General features: G+C 37.9%; 1 protein-coding gene across 1 annotated transcript; it reads left to right on the top strand.

The window, feature by feature from the left end:
* Positions 1–658: 658 nt before the first annotated feature.
* VWA3A (von Willebrand factor A domain containing 3A) lies at positions 659–26899 on the top strand. The gene is made up of 32 exons (XM_054080668.1): positions 659–841; positions 1999–2123; positions 2202–2276; positions 3527–3581; positions 4337–4435; positions 5492–5598; positions 5886–6011; positions 7290–7398; positions 8239–8304; positions 8757–8882; positions 9524–9662; positions 9748–9851; positions 10082–10162; positions 10731–10825; positions 11428–11547; positions 12428–12502; positions 13211–13355; positions 13839–14037; positions 14442–14512; positions 15454–15612; positions 16225–16315; positions 17170–17280; positions 17515–17612; positions 17764–17916; positions 18596–18704; positions 19417–19561; positions 20056–20200; positions 21235–21386; positions 22961–23087; positions 23696–23793; positions 24533–24596; positions 25812–26899. Exons 2-31 carry the CDS (start codon positions 2008–2010, stop codon positions 24582–24584), a joined length of 3348 nt encoding a protein of 1115 aa, XP_053936643.1. The 5' UTR covers positions 659–841; positions 1999–2007; the 3' UTR covers positions 24585–24596; positions 25812–26899.

Genomic DNA, 26899 nt, shown 5'->3' with positions numbered 1-26899 from the left:
GTCCATGTTCTGCGTTTGGGCAGCATATACATACACACGAGTTTCTTCCTCCTATACAGTTTGAGGTGGATTCTAAAGCATCCAGCACCCACCCTGCCTCTGTTTGAAATCCTGCTAGAACATATTAAAGCCATATGGAGAGTCCGCTAGGATTTGGAGATGGAGATTATATTCAGAATTCAGCATCTGATCCGTACTTTCAGAGATACCGTGTTGGCTTTCTCATTGGTTTGTGTGGCGTGCCGGGTGACCTCTGAATTGCAATGGAGTTGCCAAACAAGGTAAGATCTCAGTGGCTGAGCCTGGTGTAACGTCGGTGAATTAATCATTGGGTCACTTCTTAGCAAGGAAATGATCTTTTAACTCTAAAGGTGGTGGTGGCCGCGCCGTCTGTCTAAAGGGAAGCTTTAATCGGGAGCTTATGGTGTTGGTGTCAGTGGTGAATTCAATAAGACCGAAATCCCTTAAAATCATGGAATGGTTTGGGTTGGAAGGGACCTTAAAGCCCATCCAGTCCCACCCGCTGCCACGGGCAGGGACACCTCCCACTGGATCAGGGGCTCCAAGGCCCATCCAACCCGGCCTGGAACCCCTCCAGGGATGGGGGATCTATTACCTTACAGGTAACAGACTTCTGTTCGGTGCTGCTGTTCCGAGTCAGCGCAGCTCCCGCCGCGGGCTCCTCCCGCTCCTCCCGGGCTCCTCCCGCTCCGTCTCCATCGGCGACGCGCTAACAGGAGCGGGGCGGGGGCTCTCCCTCGGGTGCCCCCCGCCCGGCTCCTCTGGCAGCTGCGGATAATCCCCCCGCAATGAGCTCCGAGAACGTGTTCGCTCCAGGCGGGTAATTAGTAGCTCCTCTTGGCAGCTGTTAATTTGCTCGAGTTCCACGTGCGATGTGATTATCGTATAAATTGCCAACAATAGGGGGGGCGTGATGGGGAGCGGCCCTGAGGAGAAGGATTGGGGCGCTGGGGAGGAGAAGCTCGACATGAGGTGGCAACGAGCGCTCACAGCCCAGAAACCACCCGTGTCCTGGGCTGCATCCAGAGCAGCGCGGGCAGCAGGGAGGGAGGGGATTCTGCCCCTCTGCTCCTCTCTGGGGAGACCTCATGTGGAGTATTGTGTCCGGTTCTGGAATCCTCAATGTAAGAACAATATGGAGCTGTTGGAACGGGTCCGGAGGAGGCTATAAGGATGCTCAGAGAGTTGGAGCACCTCCCGTCCGAGGACAGGCTGAGAGAGTTGGGGGGTGTTCAGCTGGAGAAGAGAAGGCTCCGCAGAGACCTGAGAGTGACCTTCCAGTGCCTGAAGGGGCTGCAGGAGAGCTGGGGAGGGGCTGTTCATAAAGGCCTGTGGGGACAGGACGAGGCGGAACGGGTACAAACTGCAGAGGGGCAGATTTAGACTGGACACGAGGAGGAATTTCCTCACGCTGAGGGCGGTGAGGCCCTGGCCCAGGCTGCCCAGGGAAGCTGTGCCTGCCCCATCCCTGGAGGGGTTCCAGGCCAGGTTGGATGGGCCTTGGAGCCCCTGATCCAGTGGGAGGTGTCCCTGCCCGTGGCAGGGGGTTTGGAATGAGATAATCTTTAAGGTAGATCAAGTGTTGGTACTGTACTTTTCTTTAGAAAAGCAGCAGACAACATATACTCCTTCAAACTCTTGTGGGGCGGGCTGTGGAGATTCCTTGTTTTTCCTCCTCTGGTAGATCACTGGGCTGTTTCTTTTATTTCTTTTACTAAAGTCTATTTCTTATCTTTCTTCCTGTCTCCTCCAAACTAAGATCTCCTTCCCCTTCCTTTAGCTCACAGTCTGGGGGTGCTTGGAAACCTTTTTCTTTGCATCCCACATCCAAAAGAGTATGCCAGCACCTAAAATTGTAGTGTTCTTGGATATGTACTGCCTACCAGCTGCTATCCTTAGGAGTTATATTTTTGTCACATTTGAACAGCATATTTCATTTCTCATATGGCATTTAATTTTTCCTGACTTGATCTGTAGAGGATACAAATGGAGAAAATACAGCCTGAAAAGGTGCAAACCACGGAAGAATGGCTAAGAAACTACAGTTTAGAATCCTTGCAGTTAACATTTGAGCATCTGGTAAATGAAGGCAAATGTGTTTTGTAAGTACAACACTGCCCTTTCTTTAGTTGGTCCTGCTTTATGTGCATCTCTGATGCTAATTAGGCATAATGTTCCAGGAACTCAAGAACTGGTGTTGAAGAGAGAGAGTTTACAGAAGAGACTGTTACGAGTTTTGAGTCGAGGCTTTCTGAGTAAGTATCCCTCTTGTTTATCATTTTGATGTGTAACAGATTCTGTATCTCCTTTCGTCATGATTTCAGGTACTGCTTTAAGTCTTGATTTGTTATCTCTGGGAACTTGAGAGTATCATCGCATTAAATCCTTTCTGATGAGATTGGGGGGAATTGATAATTATATATTACTACAGCTGAGTCCTTTTATTTTTTAATGAGGTGCCATTTGGCCAGGTTTTGAACTGAAACAGCTCATTATAGAAAGGTGGTTATTGAATGGTTGGGTTTTCACAGGTAATTCGACATGTTTGTGAAATATGTTTACTGTAACTTGAATTAGTTTCAAGTCGTGGATCTGGTTGTGATATGTGAGAGTTAGCCTTCTAAGTGAATTTTAAATTTATAAAATTGAAGAAACTTAAATTGAGGAAAACGCTTAATGACTAAATTTGATAACCTGCAGAGTAATTGTAACTCTTTTACTGGTCTTCACAATGCTCGTTAGACTGCTCTAGGAATGCCACTACTTTATCTTACTTTACTGTGTCAGGCATGAAGATCCAGAATCCTCAGAAAGACCTCTCTTAGTACGTGGGCCTGGTGCCATCTAAGCAAACTGTCTGCAAATCTGGCTTAAAAAGAAGTATCTTTTGCGTTTTGAAAAAGCAAAGTTTTTCTCTCTTTGAAATGCATTCATTACATTGTAAAAATTATGCATGTGGATTTAAAACAAGCTGGTTGAAGTAAAAGTTTTGAATGACTGCAAGCACTTTGTTTTACTTGAGTCTATACCTGTTTTGAAATTAAATTTTTGAAATTTTTGTGCTGCAGTTAGTCCATCAATTCGGTGAGCGTGCTGCCTTTCAATCACGAGGTTATATTTCATTAATGTCTTAAGCAGTTGTGCAGTTTGTATGAAATACACCTGAAAATAACCTATGTGTGATGATTTAAACTCGGTTTTGCCTGAGCTGATGTTGGTCACATAGTGAATACCTCTTTCCTGAATTAGCCAGCAACTGGTTAGAAAACATTGCAGTGATCCAGTTTTTCAGACAGCTTTTGTATCTTATCAAACAATTTTAGGTGAAGAAGTATTTAAGTGGTTAGCCCTGCAACCACCAGTTGTAGGAGAACACTGGAAACTATTTTTAAAGGTAATCTTGTGTCTTGGAGAGAAAAGGATGTGAAGAGTAATTGTTGGATATTACATTGATATGCAATGCAAGAGAATGCCTTAGCTAAATATGTGCTATGCCTTTTGTCAGAGTGATTGAACTTTATCAGCAGCGAATTCAGTGGCTGTTGCAGGACAGCAGAAAGGTAACTTTAACTTTGCAGTATATTTTTTGAATGAAACTGTATATGGCATTAAAGAGAAAAGTTACTTTTGAATACTAGTGAGTAGTAGCTTCCAGAAAGCTTATTATTTACTGTGAGTTGACACATCATGTGCAGTGTTATTTACCTTTGCAGTGGGTTGGTGTTTCGTGATCTTTTTTTTGGTATGTGGTTTTCTGCTTTCTAGATCTAGTCTTTTTCATTCTCTTTGCAATCTTAATTATCGGGACCTCTCAGCACAATTTAAGCACAGGCAGACAGTGCTGAGCTTAACCTATTACTGCAGTGGAGCTGGGTTACAGTCCTCTCTTTCAATCAGCTGGTTAATAGCTGATTGTGCTTAGCAGTGCTGATGCTCAGGAATGGGCAAGGGATGTAACTCCTTCTCAAAGTGTATAGAGAAACAAGCAGCTTCCAAAATCTGGTTTTCCACAAAGTTGCTTGATTTAACCTGAAGGAGGTGCTGTAGACAAAGTTAATTTTTATCCCCTTGTTTAATGAATCGGTTTGCTTGGGTAGGAGGGAATGTCATTTGCTGCTAAGCATAAACTGGGAGCCAGTAGTCCTCTCTTCTTCCCTCCACCCTGGCTTTGTCCCTGTGTCATTCTGATGTTGAAAAGTTTAAAGTGAAAATAAAGACCTAATATCTAGTTTTAAAATGGTTTTGTACAGAATTGACAGTAACGTTTTTAAACTTTAGATAAGATTAGTGTTTCCAATGACTCCTGTCTTTTAAGGTGTTTGGCCTTATAAAAGGAACCAAAGTTGGGCTTGTGGTTGATGTGTCTCATGTGAGTTACAGACCTAGACTACTGGATTTTCAGAAAGACCTTCTTGTAAGTAATAATAAAGCAGACTTTGGCAATTATAATGTACTAATCAAGGTTCTGTGTAACTACAAGCCATGAAGTAAATGGAAAAAAAATCTACTTAAATGCCTAATATACAATAGAATAAAAGATTTCTGTTGTAGAAGAGCATGTTTTAAATGTCTTTGAAAGTGCAGTCTTTGTTAATGTGTAGATCCAAACAAATTCCAGTATGTACTGTAATAATAATACTTAACTTATTAGTATTTGAAAGTTTCTCAATTCTCTTAGCATCTTTTTTTACAGAATGAACTGGCATAACAAAAAGCTGTAAGAGCTAGAACCAAGTTGTACAGAGAGCTATTTATAGTAAATACTTTCCTTTATATCTTTGTTTTGTGACAACAAAGCACATTTCACAATTGCAGTCAGAATCTTAGTGAGTTAATCACTTCCTGAAGACCCCCAGTCCCTTCCTTATGCCCTTTATTTTTATAACACTTAACATCTTAACTTACCTTTACAAAAAAAGATAAAATGTGTGTGATTTAATATCTAACTTTGAAACTTTCTGTAATTTAATTTCCTGCATTCAGGATTTGTTTAATTTCAATTTATATGTGTGCATTTTTCATTTGTGTGTTTTAAATGAAACTCCTTCAAGAAAACTCAATTTCCATATGTTTACCTAGCCTTAATACTTGAACGGTTGTTTAGCCCTATCCATGAATATGTATTAAGCCTTTTTTTGTAATTACTTGATGGGTGAATATCCCCAATCTAGATCAGGATGTTCCATGTGCTTATCAACTGGAGAGAAAACCAGATACCAGTACAACAAATATTCCCTGCTCCCTGCCCCATTAACAAATTGCCTGGATTACTGTGGGTTTGCAGGTTTTGTCTATGTAATCCTTACCAAATACTTGAATATGTATGACTTTCTTGGAGGCTTTTCTCTGTGGTAGCTGAAAATATTGCTGTCAGTTATTTTTAGGAAATTAATGTTTCTATTCTTTTGCATAATAAACCTATTAGAAGCAGCATGGATACTAATACATTAACATTTTTTTGATTTATTAGTGCTTAATAGATGAACAGCTGTGTTATAAGAAGCAACTATACTGCCTGTCATTCAGTACAGAAATTTCACCTTTGTGGGAGAGTCCAAAACACATCGATGGTCATGTGTAAGTAGGCTCGTTTTTCTGAAAAATAAAGGTGTTTCAGATAAGGTCTTCATTTAATTAAAGCAATCTCTGGTCGATAGTAAACAGTGTGTTTTTTATCACGTGCCTGCAGTGGCTAATAAGAGGGGAAAAAGTGCAGTTAATTTTAAGTGCAGTCAGTGATGTCAAGCTGTTTGTTCATGTGTAAAATATCTTAGCAGCTCCTGTAGTTTGTAGTAATCTTTGTGATCTGTCTTATTTAGCACCTGCATGTTAAGTGTACATACTCCTGTTGTGTTTTCCTCTAGGCTACATGAAGCACGACAGTGGATACAACAGCTGGAGCCTGGTCGAGGCTGCAATCTGCTGAAAGCCTTAAAATGTGTCCTTACGATGAAAGAACTGAATTCTCTTATCCTTGTTGTAGGAAGCTGGTAAATTTGTTATCTGTCCTAACAACCGGCTTTAACTTGGATACAGAATTGGTAGAAGAATCTGAACTTGATACGAAAATAAATAGAAAATTTCATATTGAAGTTCTGTGTATTTATAGTTCATACCACTGGAATTTATTTCTTCTCATTTTTTTCCTGTGTATAACTCTTCTCTTTTCTGATACCAAGTTAGGTTTTCCCTTTGCAGATCATTAATCTACTGAGAGTCTGCTAGCTCTAATTTTAAATCAATAAAAATCGTTCAGATTCATTAAGGATGACACTGGGTCCACACCTCTGGGAAGGTTAGATGGTGAGCTAGATTTTGCTGTAAAATAGCATTAAGCGTTCAAAGGTAGTCGTCTTTCTGTGATGTTAGTGGTGCTGATGGGAAACTTAAAATGTCTGATTAAATAAATTAAACCAGGCTGACATTAGATAAATTATGGACTTAAATTCTGCAGTTCTACTGTCATCACTTGAAAATTTGCAGAGCTGGAGTCAGGATTACAAGAAAAAGACTACAGTAAGGATTCTGGGGTGTTACTGTATTCCTGTGTTCATTGTAATTATTATAAATATGCCAAAAAGAGATGGTGTAAGCTTGGCAAGCTTGGTATTTAGGGGGATCGAGATTAAGTTTCAGCTAATTTACTGAATGCACAGTGTTCTGTTAAAACGTTTCAACTTTTCTTTTGAACAGAAAGCAAAAGTTTCTAGTATATGCAAGTGAAAACTTCCTTAGTTGTAGCTGGAAGGGACAGTTTTTACTTGCCATGAAGAACCATCAAAACTCAGGGAATGAAAGCTGTGTGGGCCACGGATTTCTAAACACAAAGCCATTTTACTGTCTTCAGTGCCTTTGGAAGACTGTGGACATCCTAAAGTACAGTTGAAGATCTGAGATGGAAACTTTTCTGTCACAGTTTGTCTTGGGAGCAAAATCACAATTGTTGATTTTTAGCTTGCGAAGCTGCTAAGGAATAAGTTAGAACATTTCACACACAGGCTATACTGAAACAGAGTAGAATTTTAGTGCTTTTATTATCATTCAGGTTTTCAGGATGGAACGAGACCCCAGGAGCGGTACCTCAGTAATTGTTGAAAGAGGGAGAGGAGGCCATGTTACACTGAACAGCTGGTTTACATTCCTATGATTTGTTATTTCTTTCCCACTTGATTTTATTCCCTGTTTTTTTCAGTATGGCCTTTTTTTTCCCCTCATTTTTTTACTGCCAGTGGTTAATCTTTTTACCTTTATTTGTTTATTTATATTAGCCCTGATCAGACTTCGGAAATATTGTGTGACTATATTCAGCAGCGTATGCTGGGGAGAAAACTGCAGGCTCATGCTGTTAGCTATGATTGCAGCAATCCTGCTTCTCTTGTAAGTATGGTCACAATTCATGAAGTGTCCTGTCATTTGTTTACTATTCAGCTGCAATATCTTATCTCACAAACTTGCAGGGTGGCTGTCCTGCTCTCTAAAGAGCTCTTGATCTAGAATTGTGTTCTCTTTAGGGCAGATTTGCACGTATGAAAAGATTTGTTTGGAGCATTCCTCTTGGTTCCTAACAAAAGTAGAAGTGTCAGCAAAGTGGTGTGGACAGGCTCAGCAGCTCGAAGGAAGCGGTTGTTTCCAGATAATCATCCTGTGTGTTTACAGAGAAGATCTTGGGTCTGAGAGCTCTTTTGCAGGTGAAAACAGAAAAATAAGGGACTTGGTAGGTAATGTGGCAGGAAGGACAAGTGGATTGGGAGAGAGATCATGAGAGACGGACGAGGACCAGGGAGTGATATGATACAAGTAGGACAGTCTCTGGAATAGAATATTTTTGTGGTAATTGTGGGCAGGGAAAGTATAGCTTTATATTTTATACTTGTAGACTTCAGTGATAGGTGTTTGATCTGACTAGCCACAGGCCTGCCTTCAAAGGGAGAGGAACTGATTGGCATTTTAGCACAGGGTGAAAGAACCTGACTGTTGTTGCCTGTTTCGAAAATTGCTTTTCAAAAGAAAAGCTTTTCAGATGTGCTAAAATGGTATTAAGTATTAAAATAAGACTGGTAAGAAAGCAAAGGAAATGTAATTACTTTGGCTTTGTCACTACATGTACCTCAAAGATTCTTTCTCTGTCTCAGTATAGAATTGAATACCAACAACCCATGTTATCAAAAGAGATGACCAAATCAAAGTAACTATTTTTCCTCTTATTTACACCTGTAGGCAGTTCTAAAGAACCTTGCAGAAGCTGTGAGAGGCCGTTATCATTGCTACACTTCAAAGGAAGAGGTAGGTGACAGCTAGAGGGACAAAGCATTTTTCTCTCTTTTTGATGATTCTTACCTTTCAGAAGCTAATTGTCATCTGAGTAAAAGTTTATGGCAAAACCTGATGCTGAAAGTCTTTCAGACAAGTACTGAGAATGTGGCCGATAAACATGTGGTTAATTCTTTCTGCAACTGAAAAGCGCAATAAATTTTGCAGATATTGTTCACTGACAGAAGGTGATAAAAAGCCACTGCTTTCATCCTGTTTATAGACTGATGCAAAATAATAAAATAGTATCTTGTTTATAAAATGATTAATAACTTATATGCAGTGCGTACGATACATTTACACTCCATTCTGCTGTGCCAGGCAGTCTTGTATAGATGTAGGCACATCAAAGTAAGTAACCTGTGTTTGGCTGATATTTGAGTAGCAGTTAACTTATTTTTCCCCCTTTGTTTTTATATGTACAGAATTTTGATAGCAGTGACCTTCATCTGCTGCTTCATGAGTCCCAGAAGGCTAAGGACTTACTCAAGAGCATCAAACAGTCTTTTCAAAGAAGAATAGACGGCCCAGTTATAACTAGAATAGCAGATGTATGTATCTTTTTACTTTCATGTGTACTTTGAAGTGCCAGAGGTAGAACTTTTTAGTGTTAACAACATGAAAAAAATTATAAGATCAATCCAGTGTTATGATAAGTGAATTTTGAATATCATCAATAGACCATACATTGTAAGAGCAAATTGAGGCCAAAACCAGTAAAGGAGACATTTTGCTAGACATTCTCCAAAATGCAGCAAGTTTTATAAACCAACCAAAATGTGAGGAAAAGAGCATTGTACCAAGATTGTAATGGAAGTGTAAGAGAATTGCTGGTTGAACTGTATGCATGATCACTCAAATGAAGTTCCAACAGTCTTTTAAATTGCTGATAAGGTACTTTTCCTACCAGGAAAAGGTGGACACTTAACTCAGCTGCAGAATACTAAGGGCTTCTGTAGATCCATTACTAGTGTTGAAGTTAGGAAGTTAAAATCTGTTAATGGAACGTTGTCCCCTGAAGCTTATTCATAGGAGGACCAATGATAGCTGTTTTCAAAGTGTTTTGCTTGCTAAAACCCCAGCTTTTTGGTGAACATAAGTAAAAAAAAATATTCCATGCTGGATATTGTGAATTGAGGGTATGAAAAAATATGCTAAAACTTGCAAGAGTTCTTCTTAAAATTTGTTTTAGGTTTCCGCAGAATTTGCAAATACAGCACCTTCCAAGTTCTTACCAAAGCCTCAGGAGCACAAAGGACCATTAGTTATTCAAACATCATGCGTCCTGGCCAAAACCTCAATGGACTGGTTAAAAACGAATGGTTTGAAAGGTAGCACAGAAATAAAAGCTTAACAGGAAAAAATCATTAAGGACAGAGTATGTGTTTTATTTAATATCTTTGTTCCTTGCTATAGCAAAGAAGTTAAACCTTTATCAAGTTTTGGCTCCCAATGCTTTCTCTCCTGTGGAAGAATTTGTACCTATTCTTAAAAAAACAGTATCATCAACTTTGCACGAGGTGAGTAAGGGGGACTCGTTCTTCTTCTTTTCTTTTTTCCTTTCTATTGTGACTTTTTTTTTCTAATTAAAATCAGCGCTTTCAGTTAGAGGAAATCTACAGGCTTTAAGTGAAATTTGAGTTGTAGATTCAAGTCGGATACATATGCCACTCTTCAGACTGATTCAGGGAGGAATTCTATATTAGCGGAGCTTCTGTAAACACAAAACTGTGTTATTTTATCCTTCTAGAAAGCGATGATGCAGTTTGAATGGTATGATGGAACTGTGAAGAATATCCACATTGACCTGCCAGCAATATACAGCTATCAGGTGAGTTGTCTGTACTGATGTGGACCTGTCAGAGCTAGATTACTATCTAATTATTCCATATTATTTGTCCTGTTATGTAAATACTGCAGGGATTCATGCACTGAGAGCCTTCTGTGTAAATCTGCAGTGATCTGGTCAGACTTCAGAGCCAGATTCTTATGCTACTGAGGAAGGAGGTGAAGTAAGAGAGTCTGTCAGTGCTGCTCGTAAATTATAGCAGTGTACATTTTGCAATCCATCTGTAAGAATGCATTTACATTTTTTTTACCTATGTGTGTGGATCCTTGAGTCTGTACATTGAAATGATACAACACCATGGAGTACCCCTGCTTGCTTTAACAGAACTGTCCCCTTTCATCTGGGTTTACCTGTAAGAAAAAAAAAGGTTTTTTTATTCTATTTTATCTTTTTGAAAGTCAAAAACGTTTTATGAGGAAGAAAGTCTAATTGTTACTGGCTAGACCAAGAAAGACTCAAGGTATACAAGGAGTTTTCTAGGAAGTAGTGTAGCAGCAGGCCTGGTTTTACTTGAACTTTTTATTTCTAACTTAATTTTCTGTATTCACAGAAACAGCTTGCTAAAATGGTAAGAGTCTATGAGAAACGGATTGAATGGCTATCTGTTGCTAGTAGAAGAATATGGGGAAATGTTTGTGAAAGGAGGTATCGTACCTTGATAACCCTTTTTGTTGTATATTGGTGATAGGTCTTGTTTGCCAGTGTTTGCTTGTGTGTAAGTCAGCACCAAGTAATACAGGGCATTACTGTAGAGACAACAGTTGCGAATATGACCAGTGTAAGTAATTCACTTCTGAAAACAGATATTGATATTCAGCTTTTTCAATAGTCCAGTGAATTTAAGAAATTGGGGAGCATCACTTAACACAACTGCAGTTTCCATGAGACTCTTAAATTTTAGTTATCTAGCAAGTAAACCACACATTTCAGAGATCGTTTGGATAGTCAAGTACAGAGAAGGAAGAGGACCTGTTTGGGGTTCAACAGCCATTGTGACACTACATATGCCAGTACCCTGATCTTTCCATAATTTAAGGAAGGGAGACTTTTCCATTATTGTTGTCATTTTTTTAAAATCTAGCTTTGTTTTGTAGACTTATCTATATCTACATATATATATATTCGGTGTTTATACATTTTGTTACGTATCTAATAGATACTTTCTCTGGTGATTTAGAGGACAGTGAAGGTAAGAATGTAATTACATAAGTTTGGTTTTTTTTTGACAACTAACATTTCTTATATAGGGTGGTTATACTTGTTGATATATCAATGACAAACTCCATGTGCATCATCCATATCAGACATTCTTTGCGACTTTTACTTGAGGAACAAATGTCAAATAAGGATTACTTCGATATTATAGCGTAAGCAACTATTTAAGATTCTTTTAAAATAATTGTAACATATTGCAATGAAAGAAGTTTGATGACAGAATGTAGTAAATACTGGACATATTTTAGATTTTTTAAAAACTTATATAATGTTTTATGAGGAATTAATTGCAAGAGTAGCACTGGTTTCTTTTTTTGATAGGTGTATGGATTAGATATACAGCAACAAGATTAGTAATGAAAACATCCCTGGTTTGGGTGAGGCTCACTGAAACAGATGGCATCACACCTGCAACAAATTATCTTCCTGCTGTATTGTTCAGGATAGTATCAATTCACATGTCAGAAAGTTTTATTGGCAGAGGATTGTGAAGGTGTCTCAGGTACGATAACTGAGGACACCCCTTAAATTTTGTAGTAATTCCAGTAGGTTTTTTAATAGCTAATAGTACTAAAACTTTGTGCTTGATGTGGGTAGTCAGAAACATATGGCACAGCTGCTGAATAACACCTGTGTGGGTTTCTGAATGGTGGGTAAGAGAGAGTCAGCAGTTCCAAACCTGGTGGGAGAGCAGAGCTGTTGCCTCGCAAGAGAGAAACAGGTAGTATCTAAAGATTGAGGTTGTTTTTGTCACAGTCATTCCACTGAGCTTTTATCAGCTCACTTAGGATCCTGTTCAGGAAAGAGAAGTTTAGTCTCGCCCACTACCTTGAAAATCTGATTACCTTGAAAACCCTTGAGTGATGGATAAATGTGAATAATTAAATTGTTTGAAACGGAGAATAGGTAGGAGACAATTTTACATCTGTAATACCCCAAATCGGATTTTTCTTTTTCAGAGTATTTACTCTATCCTTTTGTTTGTTCTAAAGCATACTCTGGAAATTAATTACTGTTATCTTTCCGTGAAAGATTTGGGAGTGATGTTGTGCCTTGGCAGCTGGAACTGGTTCCTGCCCAACCAGAAAACTTAGAAAATGCTTGGAGGTAGGATCGAATAACTTCCCTATACATCTGATTTAAGTGATCACAGCTACCATGAAACAGATAAAAGAGAAACAGATTTAAACAGCATTGTGAAAATTAATAAATTTATCGTGTAGCAAAAATAGTTGACCCTGAACTGTTCTACGGTAATTGTTCATGATGGCTTGTTGTGGAAACAGCATTATTAAGTTTAATATATCCTAATGACTTTGTATTTCATATGTATACAGAATGTATATGTGCACAGGTATACAAATGTCTGTAAGAAATGTGCAGGCTGCATGAGGAATTGAAAACTGCTTAAAATTCAGCTGGGATGTGAAAGCTAAACTGTTTTTTTTCCCCATACACTGGAGATACATCCCAGGTTTCTGTTTGTGCGTTACACCCTCGGTTTTGTTATAGTTCTGCGGGTTCATTTTTATTCCTCTAAGTTCTACTATATCAATTTTTTTTTCTAAATAAGGGAGAAATCTTTCATCCCGAAGCTCTGAATCTCACCTTAAAATACAGTTTGCCATGGTGGCAGTACCAAAGCAAGAATAAGTAATTTGGGTTGTTCTATAATCTGGTTTTGCTGTCTGTCATTCTAAAAAATTCTAGACTGCAGTGCAGTGTTATTTAAGGTTCTTAGTTCTCTTTACTGCTTCAAGCAGAAACAAAAGCTTTTATTGTTTCATTCTTTGAACTGTAAACATCTCCTTTTAGGTGGGTGTCAAACTTGCAGTGCAAAGGGAGTAGAAATCTCATGGGTGCTCTCAGGAGAGCTGTGGAAGTGGACTTCAAAGACAAAGAGAAACACAAATCACAAGGACTTTACCTGCTGACTACTGGAATACCTGATCAGGAAACGGTAAGTATCATTACAGGTTTCACAGCTCTTCTATAAATTCCTACCAGAATTAAAATCAACTTTCTTTTTCTTTCCCCCTCACATTTGACTAGTCACCATTCTTTGTTGGTAGGATAAATCTTTACGTATCTAAGCCAGTACAATTGCCAGGATCCCAAACTTCCATTTCTGCAATTGCTATTTGTGTGTTGGAGGTATCAGTTGTTAATAATGTGTGAATCACAGAAAAATAGCTACCCAGTCTCACTTACTGGCTGCAGCAATGCTGTTGCCATTGTCACTAGCAATAGTGGCAGTTCTTGTGTATGTGCATTGATTGAGGAGGGGTTCAGCTACCCAGGATGTGCCTCTGCTGAGTTACTCAGGTTGGGAGTGTGTTCATCAGTTCAAGAACAAGTGGAGTTGATGGAAGCTCATCTGAGGCAGAGGGTACTGATTTTTTTTTTCTCTTTTGTTTTCCTTTTTTTCTTCTCTGTCTTGCAGCACACAGTCAGTGCTTATGTAGCTGAGGTTTGCAGAGGGTTTGATTTGCACCTTCATGTCTGTCTGTTCAGTGTAATGGAGAACATGGACTCCAGTAGGATTATGCCAGCCCGCTATGCTAACCCGACTGAAACTGCCGTTGCTTTTAAAGAAATAGCACAGGCAGCCAATGGGAGATTTCATTGGTTTGGAGAAGCAGGTACGTGAAAAGGAAAGTCAGCACATTTCTTTTTCATTAATTAAATAATACTTACTAATGCCTTTTTGCCTTAATCAAGTAATTTACTTTTCTAGGATGTGATGGTGCTGTACTGGCACTGAGATATAAACAGAGGTCTTAGTTTGATTGAGGCTTTGCGTTGTCTTGCAGAATATTGTAATGCAGCCTTAATGCAGGAATTTGATTTTTTCCCCTATTTGAATTCACTGCTGGGTATTTTAAAGATTCCTATTTATAGTGCAGTTACAAATATGGTAGGTCCAGACTGCCTGGCTTATGGGAAACAAAGGGTTTTTCATTCTCTTCATCGATACTTGGCATGATTTACAAATTGTAGATGTATAAACCTATATTAGATGTATAAACCTATATTTGTTTATCAGGTATTTTTGAAAGTGATGATATCACTGTTATTGTGTCAGAAGTGGAAAAAGCAAACAACTACTCCCAAAAGGTATGAATTGTATATATCTGTAAGTTATGTTTTTCTTCAGAAAATAATTCAACGGTGTTTGTTCAGCTGACAGTGCAGAAGATTGGACAAAATTGAAATCCTTGTAAGATGGGCAGGAATGCTCTAGAGAGTGAGAATAGTCACCATAGTGTGAATATGGACTAGAAAGCAGTTGTACAGTAGCGCTGCAGTGACTGGTGTTGGAGTGATTCTCCTTTTTGTTGCCAATCCTACAATGAGTTCTTCTCAAGTAGAATTAATTGTTTTTTACAATTACGTATACAAAAAAATATTTAAAAAGTTAGTGGAGTGAGGGCTTATTGTTGGCACAATAAATTTGTTAAATTCAATAACAGCTGTTTTTTGAAGTGCACTCAGAGTGTAGAACTGGACTATATCTCTCCATATTACACGCACATTACTTTTAGAAAAGGTATCTAACGAAGCGACTGAGGTAACATAGCCAGCCTGGCAGCACGGTGGTTGTTTCTTTCATAAGTGTGGTGAGAATGTTACCTGCAGTGAGATACACATTCAGAGGTCTGAGCACCTTGTTGCACCCAAGTTTGAGTCAGAAAAGTATTTATAAAGAGAAGGATTGGTGGATATCCGATGAGATCTTAAGATATTTTGTTGTCATTTAATAGTTGCGTATACTTGGTTCGTCTTCTTCCAGTTTATTCTGATCTTGATATACATACTGTTGGCTTTTCTTTTGAAAAGTTTGCTCTGAGTAGGGAGGAATTCCCTCCTATGTGTTTGAGCAAGCAAAGCACAAAGGGGTTTTGGTTCCCTTAGAGGCGTTAAACCTTGCCAGATTAATATTTGGTATGGATTTTATTTGTTATTAAAGCAATAAATACAGAATGCCCGTCTTTGAAATGCCATTTACTTGTATTTCATGTATATGAATTGCTAACCAATGTGAATTTCCATTTCAGTGTGCATTCCTAGTGGAATCCTTAAAGCAACGTTCAGTAAATCGGCCTGTTACTGCACTTATACCAGAAAGAGACTCCAACGTGGTTACAAAGAAAGAGAAAGGAAGGCCACAGAAGTTGCCATCTCCTAAACCCACAGCTCTGAGTCTGGCTAGAATGGTTTGAAATGGTCCCATTTTAAGACTATGTATTTTAATTAGAATTCCTACCCAACTATCAGATGCTGCTTGTTGTGAGAGAAGTGTTCAGGCTGAAAACTTGAAGGAAGCACTGTGACAGTGCTCTGAATTTTAATGTGCAAAACAAATGTGCTGTACTAAGTTATGTCCATTTCATGAGTCCTTCTAGCAAGTACTGAATGTTATGGTATCCTGCTCATTTACAGGTGAGATGACAGCAGCAGCTATCTAGCATGTCTTTGGCCACACAGAGAGACAGCAGAAAACAAGAAATAGGAATCAGGATTTGTTTCCTGCCTGCTGGGTTTATTTCCAAATGCTGTGCAAATCTGTAGTGTACTTAAATGGTCAGTGCCAGCGCTTGCCACTTGGGTGGGTAAATGACCAAATACAGAACTTCCTGTTGCAGAGGGTTGAAGACTTAACTTTTGACCTGAAATTTTCAGGTCTCATCCTTGAAATGTGGTTGGCACTCTTGAGGGCCTTGAACACCTCCAGGGATGCGATAATGAAGCATAGTTCTAGTTTTGAGTAATGCAGTTACGATCCAACTGAAATACTATGTTGTTTTTTTATTTATTGTTTTCTGTAGTATACGAAAGACAGCCATAGTACGGAGAGGAATATGTCCCCAGGAGTATTGGCATGGCGTCCTCCTAGTGCTAAAGCAGACATTCCACCAGGTCTGTATGGATTAGGGGCTTTTTGTCTTTGGGTACTTAGGGTTTTGCTTAAAAAAAAACCCTTAAGTTAGACATTTCATTTACATTTTTTTAGAAGCACCTGCAATTTTAATCTTCAATCAGATTGTTAGGAAATATAGAGGTTGTTTAGAAATTACTTCAATATGAGTTTTGGCTGTAATAGGTCTAGCTTTCTCTTAGGTCGTGGGTGAAAGGAATGCTGCAGAGCTGTATAACATCTGACAAAATACCTATCCTGTATCAGGAAATGTCAAATTTGAGTGTGGTGGAAAATAGAACCCTGCTTTGTCCCATCCTTGAGGTTGTAATTAGAACCCCACTTCTCTTGGTTTTCAATTCATACTCCGTTTTTTTTCAAAGGCTCAACAATTCAGAGATTTATTATGTTAAATATATGTATTTTTTTCTGCTAATGCTGTTAGATCTCATTGTAATAAATATGCTGTTCCATTTAATTTAATTATTCATGATCCAGTGGTGAAGGAAAATTAGAACACAAACGTAAGGTTATCTGAAGTACTAACTTTTGCAACTGCTGCTAGTATACAGAACAGCTCTTAAACTGGCTCCAGTTACTGTTGATTCCTTAAAGTCCAATTCGTATCTCTCCCATTTTAGTGATTTTTTGAGAGGTTTTTCTTTGCATCTTTGATAACATCTGCAGGTTTTTTTATATGTCTGCATTAAATTTGAGTCTTGAGATCTACTGATGTATTGAAAATTAAGTATTTATAATTCTGGCAGTAGGAAACTATAAACTGAAGAACAGCATTGCATGTAGGAGTTTTATCTAGCTGAAGTAAGTCAACATCATTTTTTTATTTTATTGGTAGCACAAACAATAAAAGAATGGCCTCAGACTGAGAATAAAAGAAAGCGTAAACCAAGGAAGCAGCCAGAAATTTCTGTGTCAGTATTTTACACTGATAAAGGAAGAAATGTGGGTATGTATTATCAAGATATGATGGGTGAAGCCTTTTTATGATCAGTATTTATATTATAGAACTATTAGGATGTTAAGTCAACGATTACGAGTGTGCTTTAAATAGTGAGTGGAAGTGAGTTTCACTTATCAAGCAGCAGTGGGGTTCTTTGGTTTGGTGTTTGATTTTGGGTAGGATTGGTTTAAGATTTAAAACTGGGGCTCCTAATGTTTCTCTGTTCTTTTGCTTAACTAGGTACAGTATACCGAAAGTATCCAAAGATAACATGTGTGAGAAACTCTATTTCTTCTGTTAAGTTGCCGAAAAAGGAGGAAATTTGTTCAAGCAAAGAGGTATTTTACACCTTACCGATAAGTTGCTATTTTCGAATTACCTGTATGAATTGATGCGAACACGTTAATTGTGATTCTGTACAATGTATCATTACTTCAACTGCTCTAATATTTACTAACGATCAATTGCTGCATTTGTTTATATTACAAGTGGCTGACCAAGTATAGCATTAAAAAGCTTAAACTGGAATTGCCCAGACTGATGTTCGGTCCAGGCTGTACTCACCAAAAGCAAACTGTGGAGTCTCTGCACAAGAAAGTATCGGCAAAATACTGTGCTATCTTCCCAACTGTAGAAATCAATGTAAGCTTTTTCAGATGTCCTATATCTACATCATTAAAAGGCTTTGTATTTGTTTAAGGCGATGCATGTTGATCAGTGTTTGTGGCCTGGTACTGTGGGGTTCCCTCCGCTATCCCCTGTTATTCTTTCTAAATCACCCTTCTGTTAAGCTCAAGAAGGTATATTTATTCACCACGAAAAATATTTGGTATGTTTGAAATGCAAACTGCATGGGAGCTTTAGAACATGTGGCATCTCCTCTGCTCACACAGTGAAAAAAATAATTTTAAAACTTCAAGCACAGCTTTTAAAAGTCATGTGTGAGTCAAAACTTGGAAAACATTTGATCTTGATTGTTTTTGTCTGTGTAATGACTGGAGGGAAGCATAGAAAGTTAAGTCTGGGATATTATTCCCCCATTGCATCTATAAAATTTCAGAAATAATGCAATAGATGCATCTGTTCAGTCAAATGATATAATCTTGTCTAGCACAGCTTGCTGAGGTGACAACTAGGCTTTTCTAATTTGGATAAACCAATTATTTAGTAGCAACAGAATCACAAAAACTTCCTTACACTATTTCATAGAGATAAAGACAAAAAAAATAATTGACCTAATTTTTAATGCGGATATTACATATAAAGCAGCTGGACTCAGATGTCCTGAAGTAAGACACTTGTACAAATTGAATTTTTATAGGGGGTTGTGAAACATCTACAGTTTCAATCTAAAGAACTGGAAGTCTACACTGAACAACTGGAGAAAGTGTTGCAGCGCTATATACAAAGAATACAGTGGCTTCTGTCAGGTATTGGTGTGCAGCTTTTTTTCCATAAAGCACAATTTAAACACTCGTAAAATATTCTTGCCTGCTGTTTCTAATACAGTAAGTCTGGATCTCAATTATAAATGAAGGTGACCTGTTTTGCATTTCACTGAAATTTTAAGTAGTATTTTATGACAATAAAATAAGAGTACAAGAGAAATCGGCATCTGTGTAGCTGATGAACATCTAGGTTGATGTGAAATAAGCTTTTCCTTTTTGAATGCTGCGTTCATTAATACAAGGTCCCTGCTGTCAGATGCTTTCTATCAGCAGAATGCATGCAATAATGTGCAAGCAAAATCGGCTTTTCTGTTTCTTTTGCTAAGAATGTGCACTATTTAGAAGTTCAACATCACTGCTGATGAAAAGTATTTTGATTCCTCTGTTGCTCATAAGGAAGTTTGTTGCATTTATTTTTTTTCTAGATTGTAAAGAGCTACAAATTGTTTAATGCAAATTGCCGCAGTTGGCTAGTAATTAATATTTGATAGTGCTAAATTTGAAATGGCAGAAGACTTTTCTGTCATTAACCTTTGAACTCCCTAGTTTCCACGCAGATTAAAATTTATTATGAAGAATTGTGTCTAGAATAACCCATAAAGACTGAAGATTTTACAGCATGCTCAATAAAATCATGTGTTCAATAAAATAGCCTGTGTGATGACACTTAATTAGTTTTAATGTTCTGACCCAGGAAGCCGAAGGTTGTTTGGTACCATTTTAGAAGCAAATGTCTGTGTTTTGGTTGATACATCTGGTTCCATGGACCCATATCTGCCACGTATCACAAAAGAACTCACGTCCCTTATTTGGGAACAGCTGAGAAAAAACGAAGTCAGGTACAATGCGCTACTGATAAAGACTGAAATGTGCACTACTTCTTATTTTGTAACAAGGTTACTGAATTATAATAATGCAGTACTGAAACACAATACAAGTAATTATTGTATTTTAGTGCATAATACGCGTGTGGCATGAACTACTTTCTCTGTTGTTCTTTTTAATTCAGAGAGCTTTTAATTCTCAGCTCTCTGAGATCTGAGGCTCATTTGCCACAGGCTGATACCATCTGTCTTTTTAGGCTCAGCATTCCTATAGATTTTCTGCTCGTGCAGAGTGAAATAGGCTTTCTGATTCCTCCAAAGCCGAAGACCATATTCCAATACTAGGATTTTGATTTGGGGATTTTGGTTGGTGGATGTTCTTTTCTTGGTTTTGTTGGTTGGTTTGTTGGTTTTTAATTTGGTTTGAGTTTGCTTTATTTTGGGTTTTTATTTGAAGTGAATGATAGCATTGGATAGGGTTAAATGTTGTGGGCCATCTTTCCTCTTAGGTTTAACCTGCTGAGATTTGCAGAAAATGCAGAGAGTTGGAAGGAGTGTCTTGTAGAGGCAACTGATGAAACCTGTCATGATGCTGTGCAGTGGGTGTCCAAATTCCACGCTCTTGGTAATACGTGCATCCTTATGGCTTTACAGGTTAGTAAGTTGTGTACCACATAACGGAGTCTTGCGGTGATAAAACACTTCCATCTGACTGATAATATTTTAGGAAAATGACTGGGTGAAGGCATACAACATTTTTATATGCAAAACGATGAACAGGTATGGAATCAAGTCACTCTTCCTATCCCCAGGGCCCATATAATTCATTGCTCATGCTGAGTTGAAGAAAACTGAAATACCAATAGCTGCATTAATATTTGTGTTCAATGAGGAGAGAAAATAGCCAGTTTCTTAAAATGATGCTTATGTACGACTATGGCTGTGATATATTTGTTCTGAGTCAACAGGGATTTTAAAGCAGCAGCATATTTTGGAATTGCATGGGCATTGAGTGCAATTCTTGAACTTTAGTAACAGGTGAAGAAACTTCTATAAAAAGTCTCAGTGTAGAAATTTAATTGCTAATAATAATTTAAAACAAGGGCAGAAAGAACTTGTAATTTCATGGGATTTAAAATTTGAATAAAAAAAAATGTTGCCTTAAACAAATTATTCTTGTCCTAGACACCCTTGCAGAATGTCCTTATAAGTTTTATGGAATTCATATTGAATCAAGTTCAGTAGAACTATAAGGCATGTCTGTATTACGGAAATCTCCACTGAGTCCATTATGGTAGCATAATATGGTTACATAATATAAAAAGGCCAAGTCCTAGTGAGCCTGATTTTCAGATATTAAGCATCTTTAACTCACAGAAAATGCGATGTAAAAATCTTCTGTTGACATTTCTGCAAAACCAGATAGTCTTATTTCAGTGAGTCAGTTTTTGGTGATGTCCTGCTTAGGAATATATTGCCTTATGCTACAAATTATCTACTAGTTTGTTTTTCAAATTTATATCCTTGATCCCTTTTATACTTGGTGAAAAGGAAAAGACAATGTCAAACATGATTAGTGATGTAGTAAGTATAAAGCCTTATTAAATCATTGGAATAGTGTTTTTGTTCTTAAGTATAACTTCTTGCATAAACATAGTAATTATTTAAGCTTATTTTCTGCTTTTCAGAAGGCTCTCAGTTTCCAAGGTATAGAGGCACTGTATGTATTGACTGATGGAAAACCAGACACCAGTTGCAGTCTGATTTTGAAAGAAATTGAAAGACTGAGAAAGAAGCAAGATATTAAAATCCACACCATTTCTTTTAGCTGCACAGACAGGTATATATGATACTTTGCGAGAAAAAAAATAATCTTTTAAATTCCTAAGTTTATTTTTTGTCAAGAGGCTGGGTTATCGAAATGTATCAGTTCACTGAACACCAGGATTGTGCTAGAAATAAAACGTTCAGAAAGGTGAACACGCAACAGGAAACACGGTTATAAGAAAAGTAAAATATTTTTAAGCAGGAGTGAGAATAGATGAGGGAAGATCTCAAGGAAGTCTGAGAGATGATAGTTGTGATAAAATAGGGCACATGTGATGCTTGGACCATTTTGTAGAGTTTCAGGATGTTTTCAGAGCTCAGGGTGTCTGAGGAGTCATCTGTGGGTGTGTCTGCTAGGTGCTCACCAGAGGATGTTGTGGTTGTACGACCACGCTAATACCTGATAAATTGTTGAGAGCATGTGTCTACTGGAATTTCTAGCTGAGCCTGCTGCTAAAGGAACATGGTTTGTACACAACAGAGCTACTGTCAGAGCCAAACCTGCACGTGGCAGACAAAATTAATGGAGGGATTTGCTTCAAAGCTCCATTACTGCTCCAAATTAAGTTGCCCGGATCCTGTACTGCTATGGTAGCTAATAAGCCTTAAAGCTAAATCCCACAAAAGGTGACTGTTAATTTGGACGTCGTTTTTTCAAGCTGTTAAGGGGAGAGGTAGTAGGAGTCTCGATATTTAGCTGTGGTCTGTGATTTTGCAGGTGAAGTCTGACAGGAAGGGAGTGTTATTTTATAAGCTTTTATATATCTTAATTTTTGGTTAAAACTTTGAATTCCTGGTCCCTGAAAAGTCTTTTAATTATGAATATTTAGAGTTAACTAATTTGCATATTATTAGGTTATATGGTCAGTAGCCAATAACTTTCTGTTAAGGAAATCTACTACTAAGGAAGAAAGATGTCACTTCTGATGAGTCTGAAATAAAATCTCTGCTTCCTTTCCAAGAAGTCCCCTGGTTTCTTGTGGAGGTTTTAGTGCCCAGTCCTCGAATGGAATCAGTCCCTGCAGTTTACTTGAAATTAATGGATGTATGCAATGCTAGTGCTTGGGAGACAGAACTCTAAAATGAAGTATAAATGGCAGTAAAAGCGTATTAGAAGTGATTTAGCTTGTGTGCAGTAAGAATATAGTAATAAACATACCAGTTATCCCAGTGGATAATGTTGGACAGTGGCAAGTGATACAAGCTTAGTCAAGAGAATAAAATATAGGGCACGTACAAAATGTTCTTCTTGTACAAAACTTCTGGTTTTCTTCCCCTGTGTAAACTATTACTGCCCTTTACCTGCTTCTGGATTTCTTGGCTTAGTTTTGTTTTTTTTTAGTTCTAGTGCTGCACTGAAACTCTTGTCCAAAAATAGCCAGTCTTTGAAGGTTATGACAGCTGAGCAGTGTATATTCTTCATTAGCAACTGACAATTAGAAATGATGCAGAAGTTTATCATCATATCCTCCAAACTGTTTGTTTTGATGTCCTATTTTTATAGGAGTTCTTAGAAATTATTTTTCTGTTGTTGTAGTTTTCAGTGAAATAATTTTCCTAAGTAACTTGCTATTTTGCTGTTAACAGGGGAGCTAATGAATTTCTGAAGAAGGTCGCTTCTCAGACAGGGGGGCGCTACCATTGCAGTTCTGGAGCTGTGGATGGACAACTAGCAGCACACAGAATGCTGACAGAGGGGCTCGATGATGAAGATGTACGTTAAATGGATTGATGTCGCTGGGTTTGATTTTGTATCATTTCAACTTAGTTCTTCATAGCAGTCAAACTGCATTTAGAAGAGAAAAATAAAAGTAATGAGAAAAATTAATACAAGACTCCTATGATACTTCACATTGAAACTAAAAGGGCAATATTATCTGGCTTTGTCTGTCTGCTGACTGCCTTGGTTAGAGGGCCAAACCCATGACAGAAATATACGATGTAATATAGTTTTTGAAAGCGAAACAAAATAAATCTTCTATCTGGATGCTGTGTTTTTTTGAGCTGACAGTAACTTACTGTGTCTTCTCATCCCTACCATCTTGTATTTCATTTATGTAATTGTAACATCCTTATACTGTGTTTAGCATGGTAATGCTTCAGCAGGAGACCTCAGGAATTGCCACGTTAGTAAAGTACGTTAGTGAACAAAGACGTATGCAATCCAGAGTTGTTTTCCTCTCCCCTTGTATGACCAGGGCTTTTCTGCAAGTGTATAAGAGCAGGGAGATCTAGAGCTTAGGTTCAGTTAATTAAGTTGGTAGAAATTGAAAATAATGGATAGGCACAAGTTAAAGTAGAAAATTTGAATTCCGCTTTCAGGATCCAGTTTTCCCTAGCTTTGAAGGAGATGATTTAAAGCAGCTTACTCAAGAAGTAGCAAAAGGCAGAAGTTTCTTGAAGCAGGCAAAATCTTTGAGGTAAGTATGTATCAAGAATCTTTCAGTAACTGTTTTTTTTTATTTCATTAAAGGAAAACAAGAATATCTGACCTCCAGTGCCTGCTATTTAAAAAAAACCAAAACCAACTCTTTCTTTCTTTGTACTGTCAATTTTAGTGGTTTTTTGAGGCATGGAAAATTCCATGCAAGCAACCTCTCTGCTTCAGAGGGATTTATTTTCAGGTCTTGCACAATTAGCTGCCATCACAGTAAAGGAGAAGAATATATAACACTGCATTAAACTTCAGAGCTGTTGTTTTCTCTCAGCTGTTGTCCCTCCATTTCTTATGTCAAAGAGAAATTGCAATAAGTTGTTCCTTGTGGAGTTGTGTCATCTGCCAAATCGATGTATTTCTCTTCGTATATTTTATTAGAAGAGAAAATTGACTTTTGTTAATGTGATGCAATGTTCTTTATAGTACCTCTTCTCTTAGGAAGAGCTGTGATACCTGCCTAGAATCGGAGTGAAATACAGTTGAATTGTATTAATTCTTACATTTCTTCATTGTTATGTTTCTTAACTGCCAATCCAGAACCGGAAAATGCCATTTAAATAGGAATAGCAGGCAAAAGCACTCGTGAAGAGCTTAAAATGCACTTTGCTTCTTCATGAAAAGATTTTCTGTCACACAAGGACATAGCTGAACAAAGATGCAAAGGTACTGAATGTCTCTGTGAAAAGCTGCTGTGATTCTTTGGAGTTTTTTCTTTCAAACAGGTTATTACTTCAGAAATGGAATATAAAGCAAAAGGACGATTCTGGCTTTTAAAAATGTGCTCAGGTAAATATTCACCACAAATAGATCGTAGTTCATCTATTTCAGTAGAAAGATAATAATTTGTAGACCAAATGCAAAATGTATTAGTTTCCAGCAGTGACTTTTTCCAAAGGTGAAAACATTTATAATAATTTTAGTTCTTAGCTGAGCTAGTTGACAGTATAACCTAACGTTTTCAAAGAACATTTCAAAGACTACTGTATTTGGTGTGGAAGGAGCAAGGCAGGTGTGTATTTGTAGTTACTGATGGTTTAGCTCTTTCTAAGAGCAAACGCCGAAGCGCATTAGAGGGTTGGGACCGGGTATAAGGACTGTAATAACAATTGCTACCTAGGCTGCGTGATTGATCAGTTAAATGAACAAGGTTGACTGGAAAAAGCACCCCACTATGAGCAAAGGCACCTCAGCAAACACTAGACTACTGTTACATAGTTTTGAAGGAGGCAGCTGGACAAACTAAACCTCTCACAGAGCCATCCTGCTGCTTTTTAAACTGGTAAAGTAAAAGATACAGCAAAAGAGAAGTTGCTGGATGGAAGTGCTTTTTCAGAGTTAAACAAGACAGAAGCATTTGTCAGAGACTGTTTGAGGGGGAAAGCAGACATGCAGACAATTACAGAGAGCTGCACTAAAGAACTTAGGCCTGCCAAGGTATTCATCAAGGAGTTGGGTAAGGCATGTATACAGCGAGACTGTTTTTAAAATCCTCGCTTCTGTACCTGTTGTGTGTATTTTTGTTTACAAATATTGCCCAGTCATTCAAAGAGAAGAAAAAACAATCCAGTCAGACCGGCTGGTTTAGAATGCTTCCTTCATGGAGAATGAAACCTGGAGCCTCGTCAAGTATGTGCAGAATTTGGCAGATATGGGCTGAATCACTAAAGAGTTGCTTGCAGAAGAAATGGACATATAACTGTCCTAGAGTAGCGAGGGAGTTGTTAGAGGCAGATAGAGACAGAGGCTAGTGCTCCACAGCCATCTCTGTCTTTCAGCTTTCCAAGGTAAATTGTGTTGCTTGTAAAGCATGTAGTGTTACTGTACTTCAGGAAGTACTTAGCATTGTAGCACGATGAAATATGTAAGTAAGGAAAATTGAGAGTTGATTAAGTTGATTTATATTGGTTTTCTATTACCATTTTGTCAAGGCTGATGGCAAACCTATGCAGTTTATATATTTGCAATTGTATTTGAAAACCTATTCGTGTGCTTGACTTGTAGGATTAAAGTTTAGATGAAGAAAAGATGCTACGGTGGTTTGGAGTGGTACCATTAGCCTGCTTCTTCTCAGAGTGTGCTCCAAGGTTCCAGCTTCAAGCAGAAAGAGGGAAGATGCACTCTGTTGCTAAACTTCTGGCGAGAGTTGTTACAGATGATAAATGGTGCTGACTTATTCCACTTGCAGACTTTGCAGGACTTGAATCAGGCCCTGAACTCTCTGAGGTTTAAACATAAGTACAAGATATTTTTCAATATATCTAATACAAATTTTAAAAAAAATATGTATTTCTAATATAATCAGTAGTTACCCAGCGTCACAACTCTTGGTTCTGTTCAATTCTATTGCATCATACTAATAATTGCTTTAATCACTTGGGGGTATGTCCAAGACGTCTATTTTGGCAGTTGGTTTGAGACTGATTTGCTGGTGCTCCTTATCCCTAACAGATGGGGCAGATGGCTGTGATAGTAGAGAGAGAATTCTTTACAACAGTTTTGCGTAGGAAGTCTAAGAAATAGCCGAGAAAAAAGTTTGCTAGTAGTTATTTCAACTCTTTGCTTTTTATGTTGATAGTAGAGAATGACTTAGTGTTGGTGATTTCTGAATCAACAGACATGCAGACAGGTAGTATGTTGTTGCTGATAAAGCCTGGTTATGTTTGTGTAACCAGGCACTGTCAATCTTTAAGCAATTCCATTAAGTTCTTAAGCGTTTCCTGTCCTAGAAATATAAAAAATGTTAGTCAGTACCATAGAACAAAATTGTGCTCAAGTTTAAGCTAACTGCACTAGAGGCATATATTTTTCTATTTGATGTATGAAATAGACGGTTTTTTTAACTGAGAAACTCTGCAGTGACTGCTCATTATTATTCTGTAGGTGCTTACTCTTTTCTTTGAGAAGGCTAAGAATTAATCTCAGGTGTTTAAAATATGTAATACTTAATAAAAATAGATTCAGACTGCAAAATTCAAATACCTGATCCGAGTTTATTCAGGAGCCATTTGCATCTCCTGAGTGCCAGCTGATGGGAATGACTGGATATACTTTGATATAGGAGATGTTATTGTCTCTATCCTTCCATCTGT

Source organism: Cuculus canorus, chromosome 15 (assembly GCF_017976375.1).
Source record: "Cuculus canorus isolate bCucCan1 chromosome 15, bCucCan1.pri, whole genome shotgun sequence".
NCBI classification, from domain to species: Eukaryota; Metazoa; Chordata; class Aves; order Cuculiformes; family Cuculidae; genus Cuculus; species Cuculus canorus.
Note: the sequence above shows the minus strand (reverse complement) of the source record. Positions and strands in the feature narration are given on the sequence as shown.

Coding starts and splice junctions, on each gene's coding strand:
- VWA3A (XM_054080668.1), top strand. CDS start 2,008: ATGGAGAAAATACAGCCTGAAAAGGTGCAAACCACGGAAGAATGGCTA. Junction 8,883..9,523: donor TTATAACTAGAATAGCAGAT/GTATGTATCTTT, acceptor AATTTGTTTTAG/GTTTCCGCAGAATTTGCAAA. Junction 10,163..10,730: donor CAGCAATATACAGCTATCAG/GTGAGTTGTCTG, acceptor CTGTATTCACAG/AAACAGCTTGCTAAAATGGT.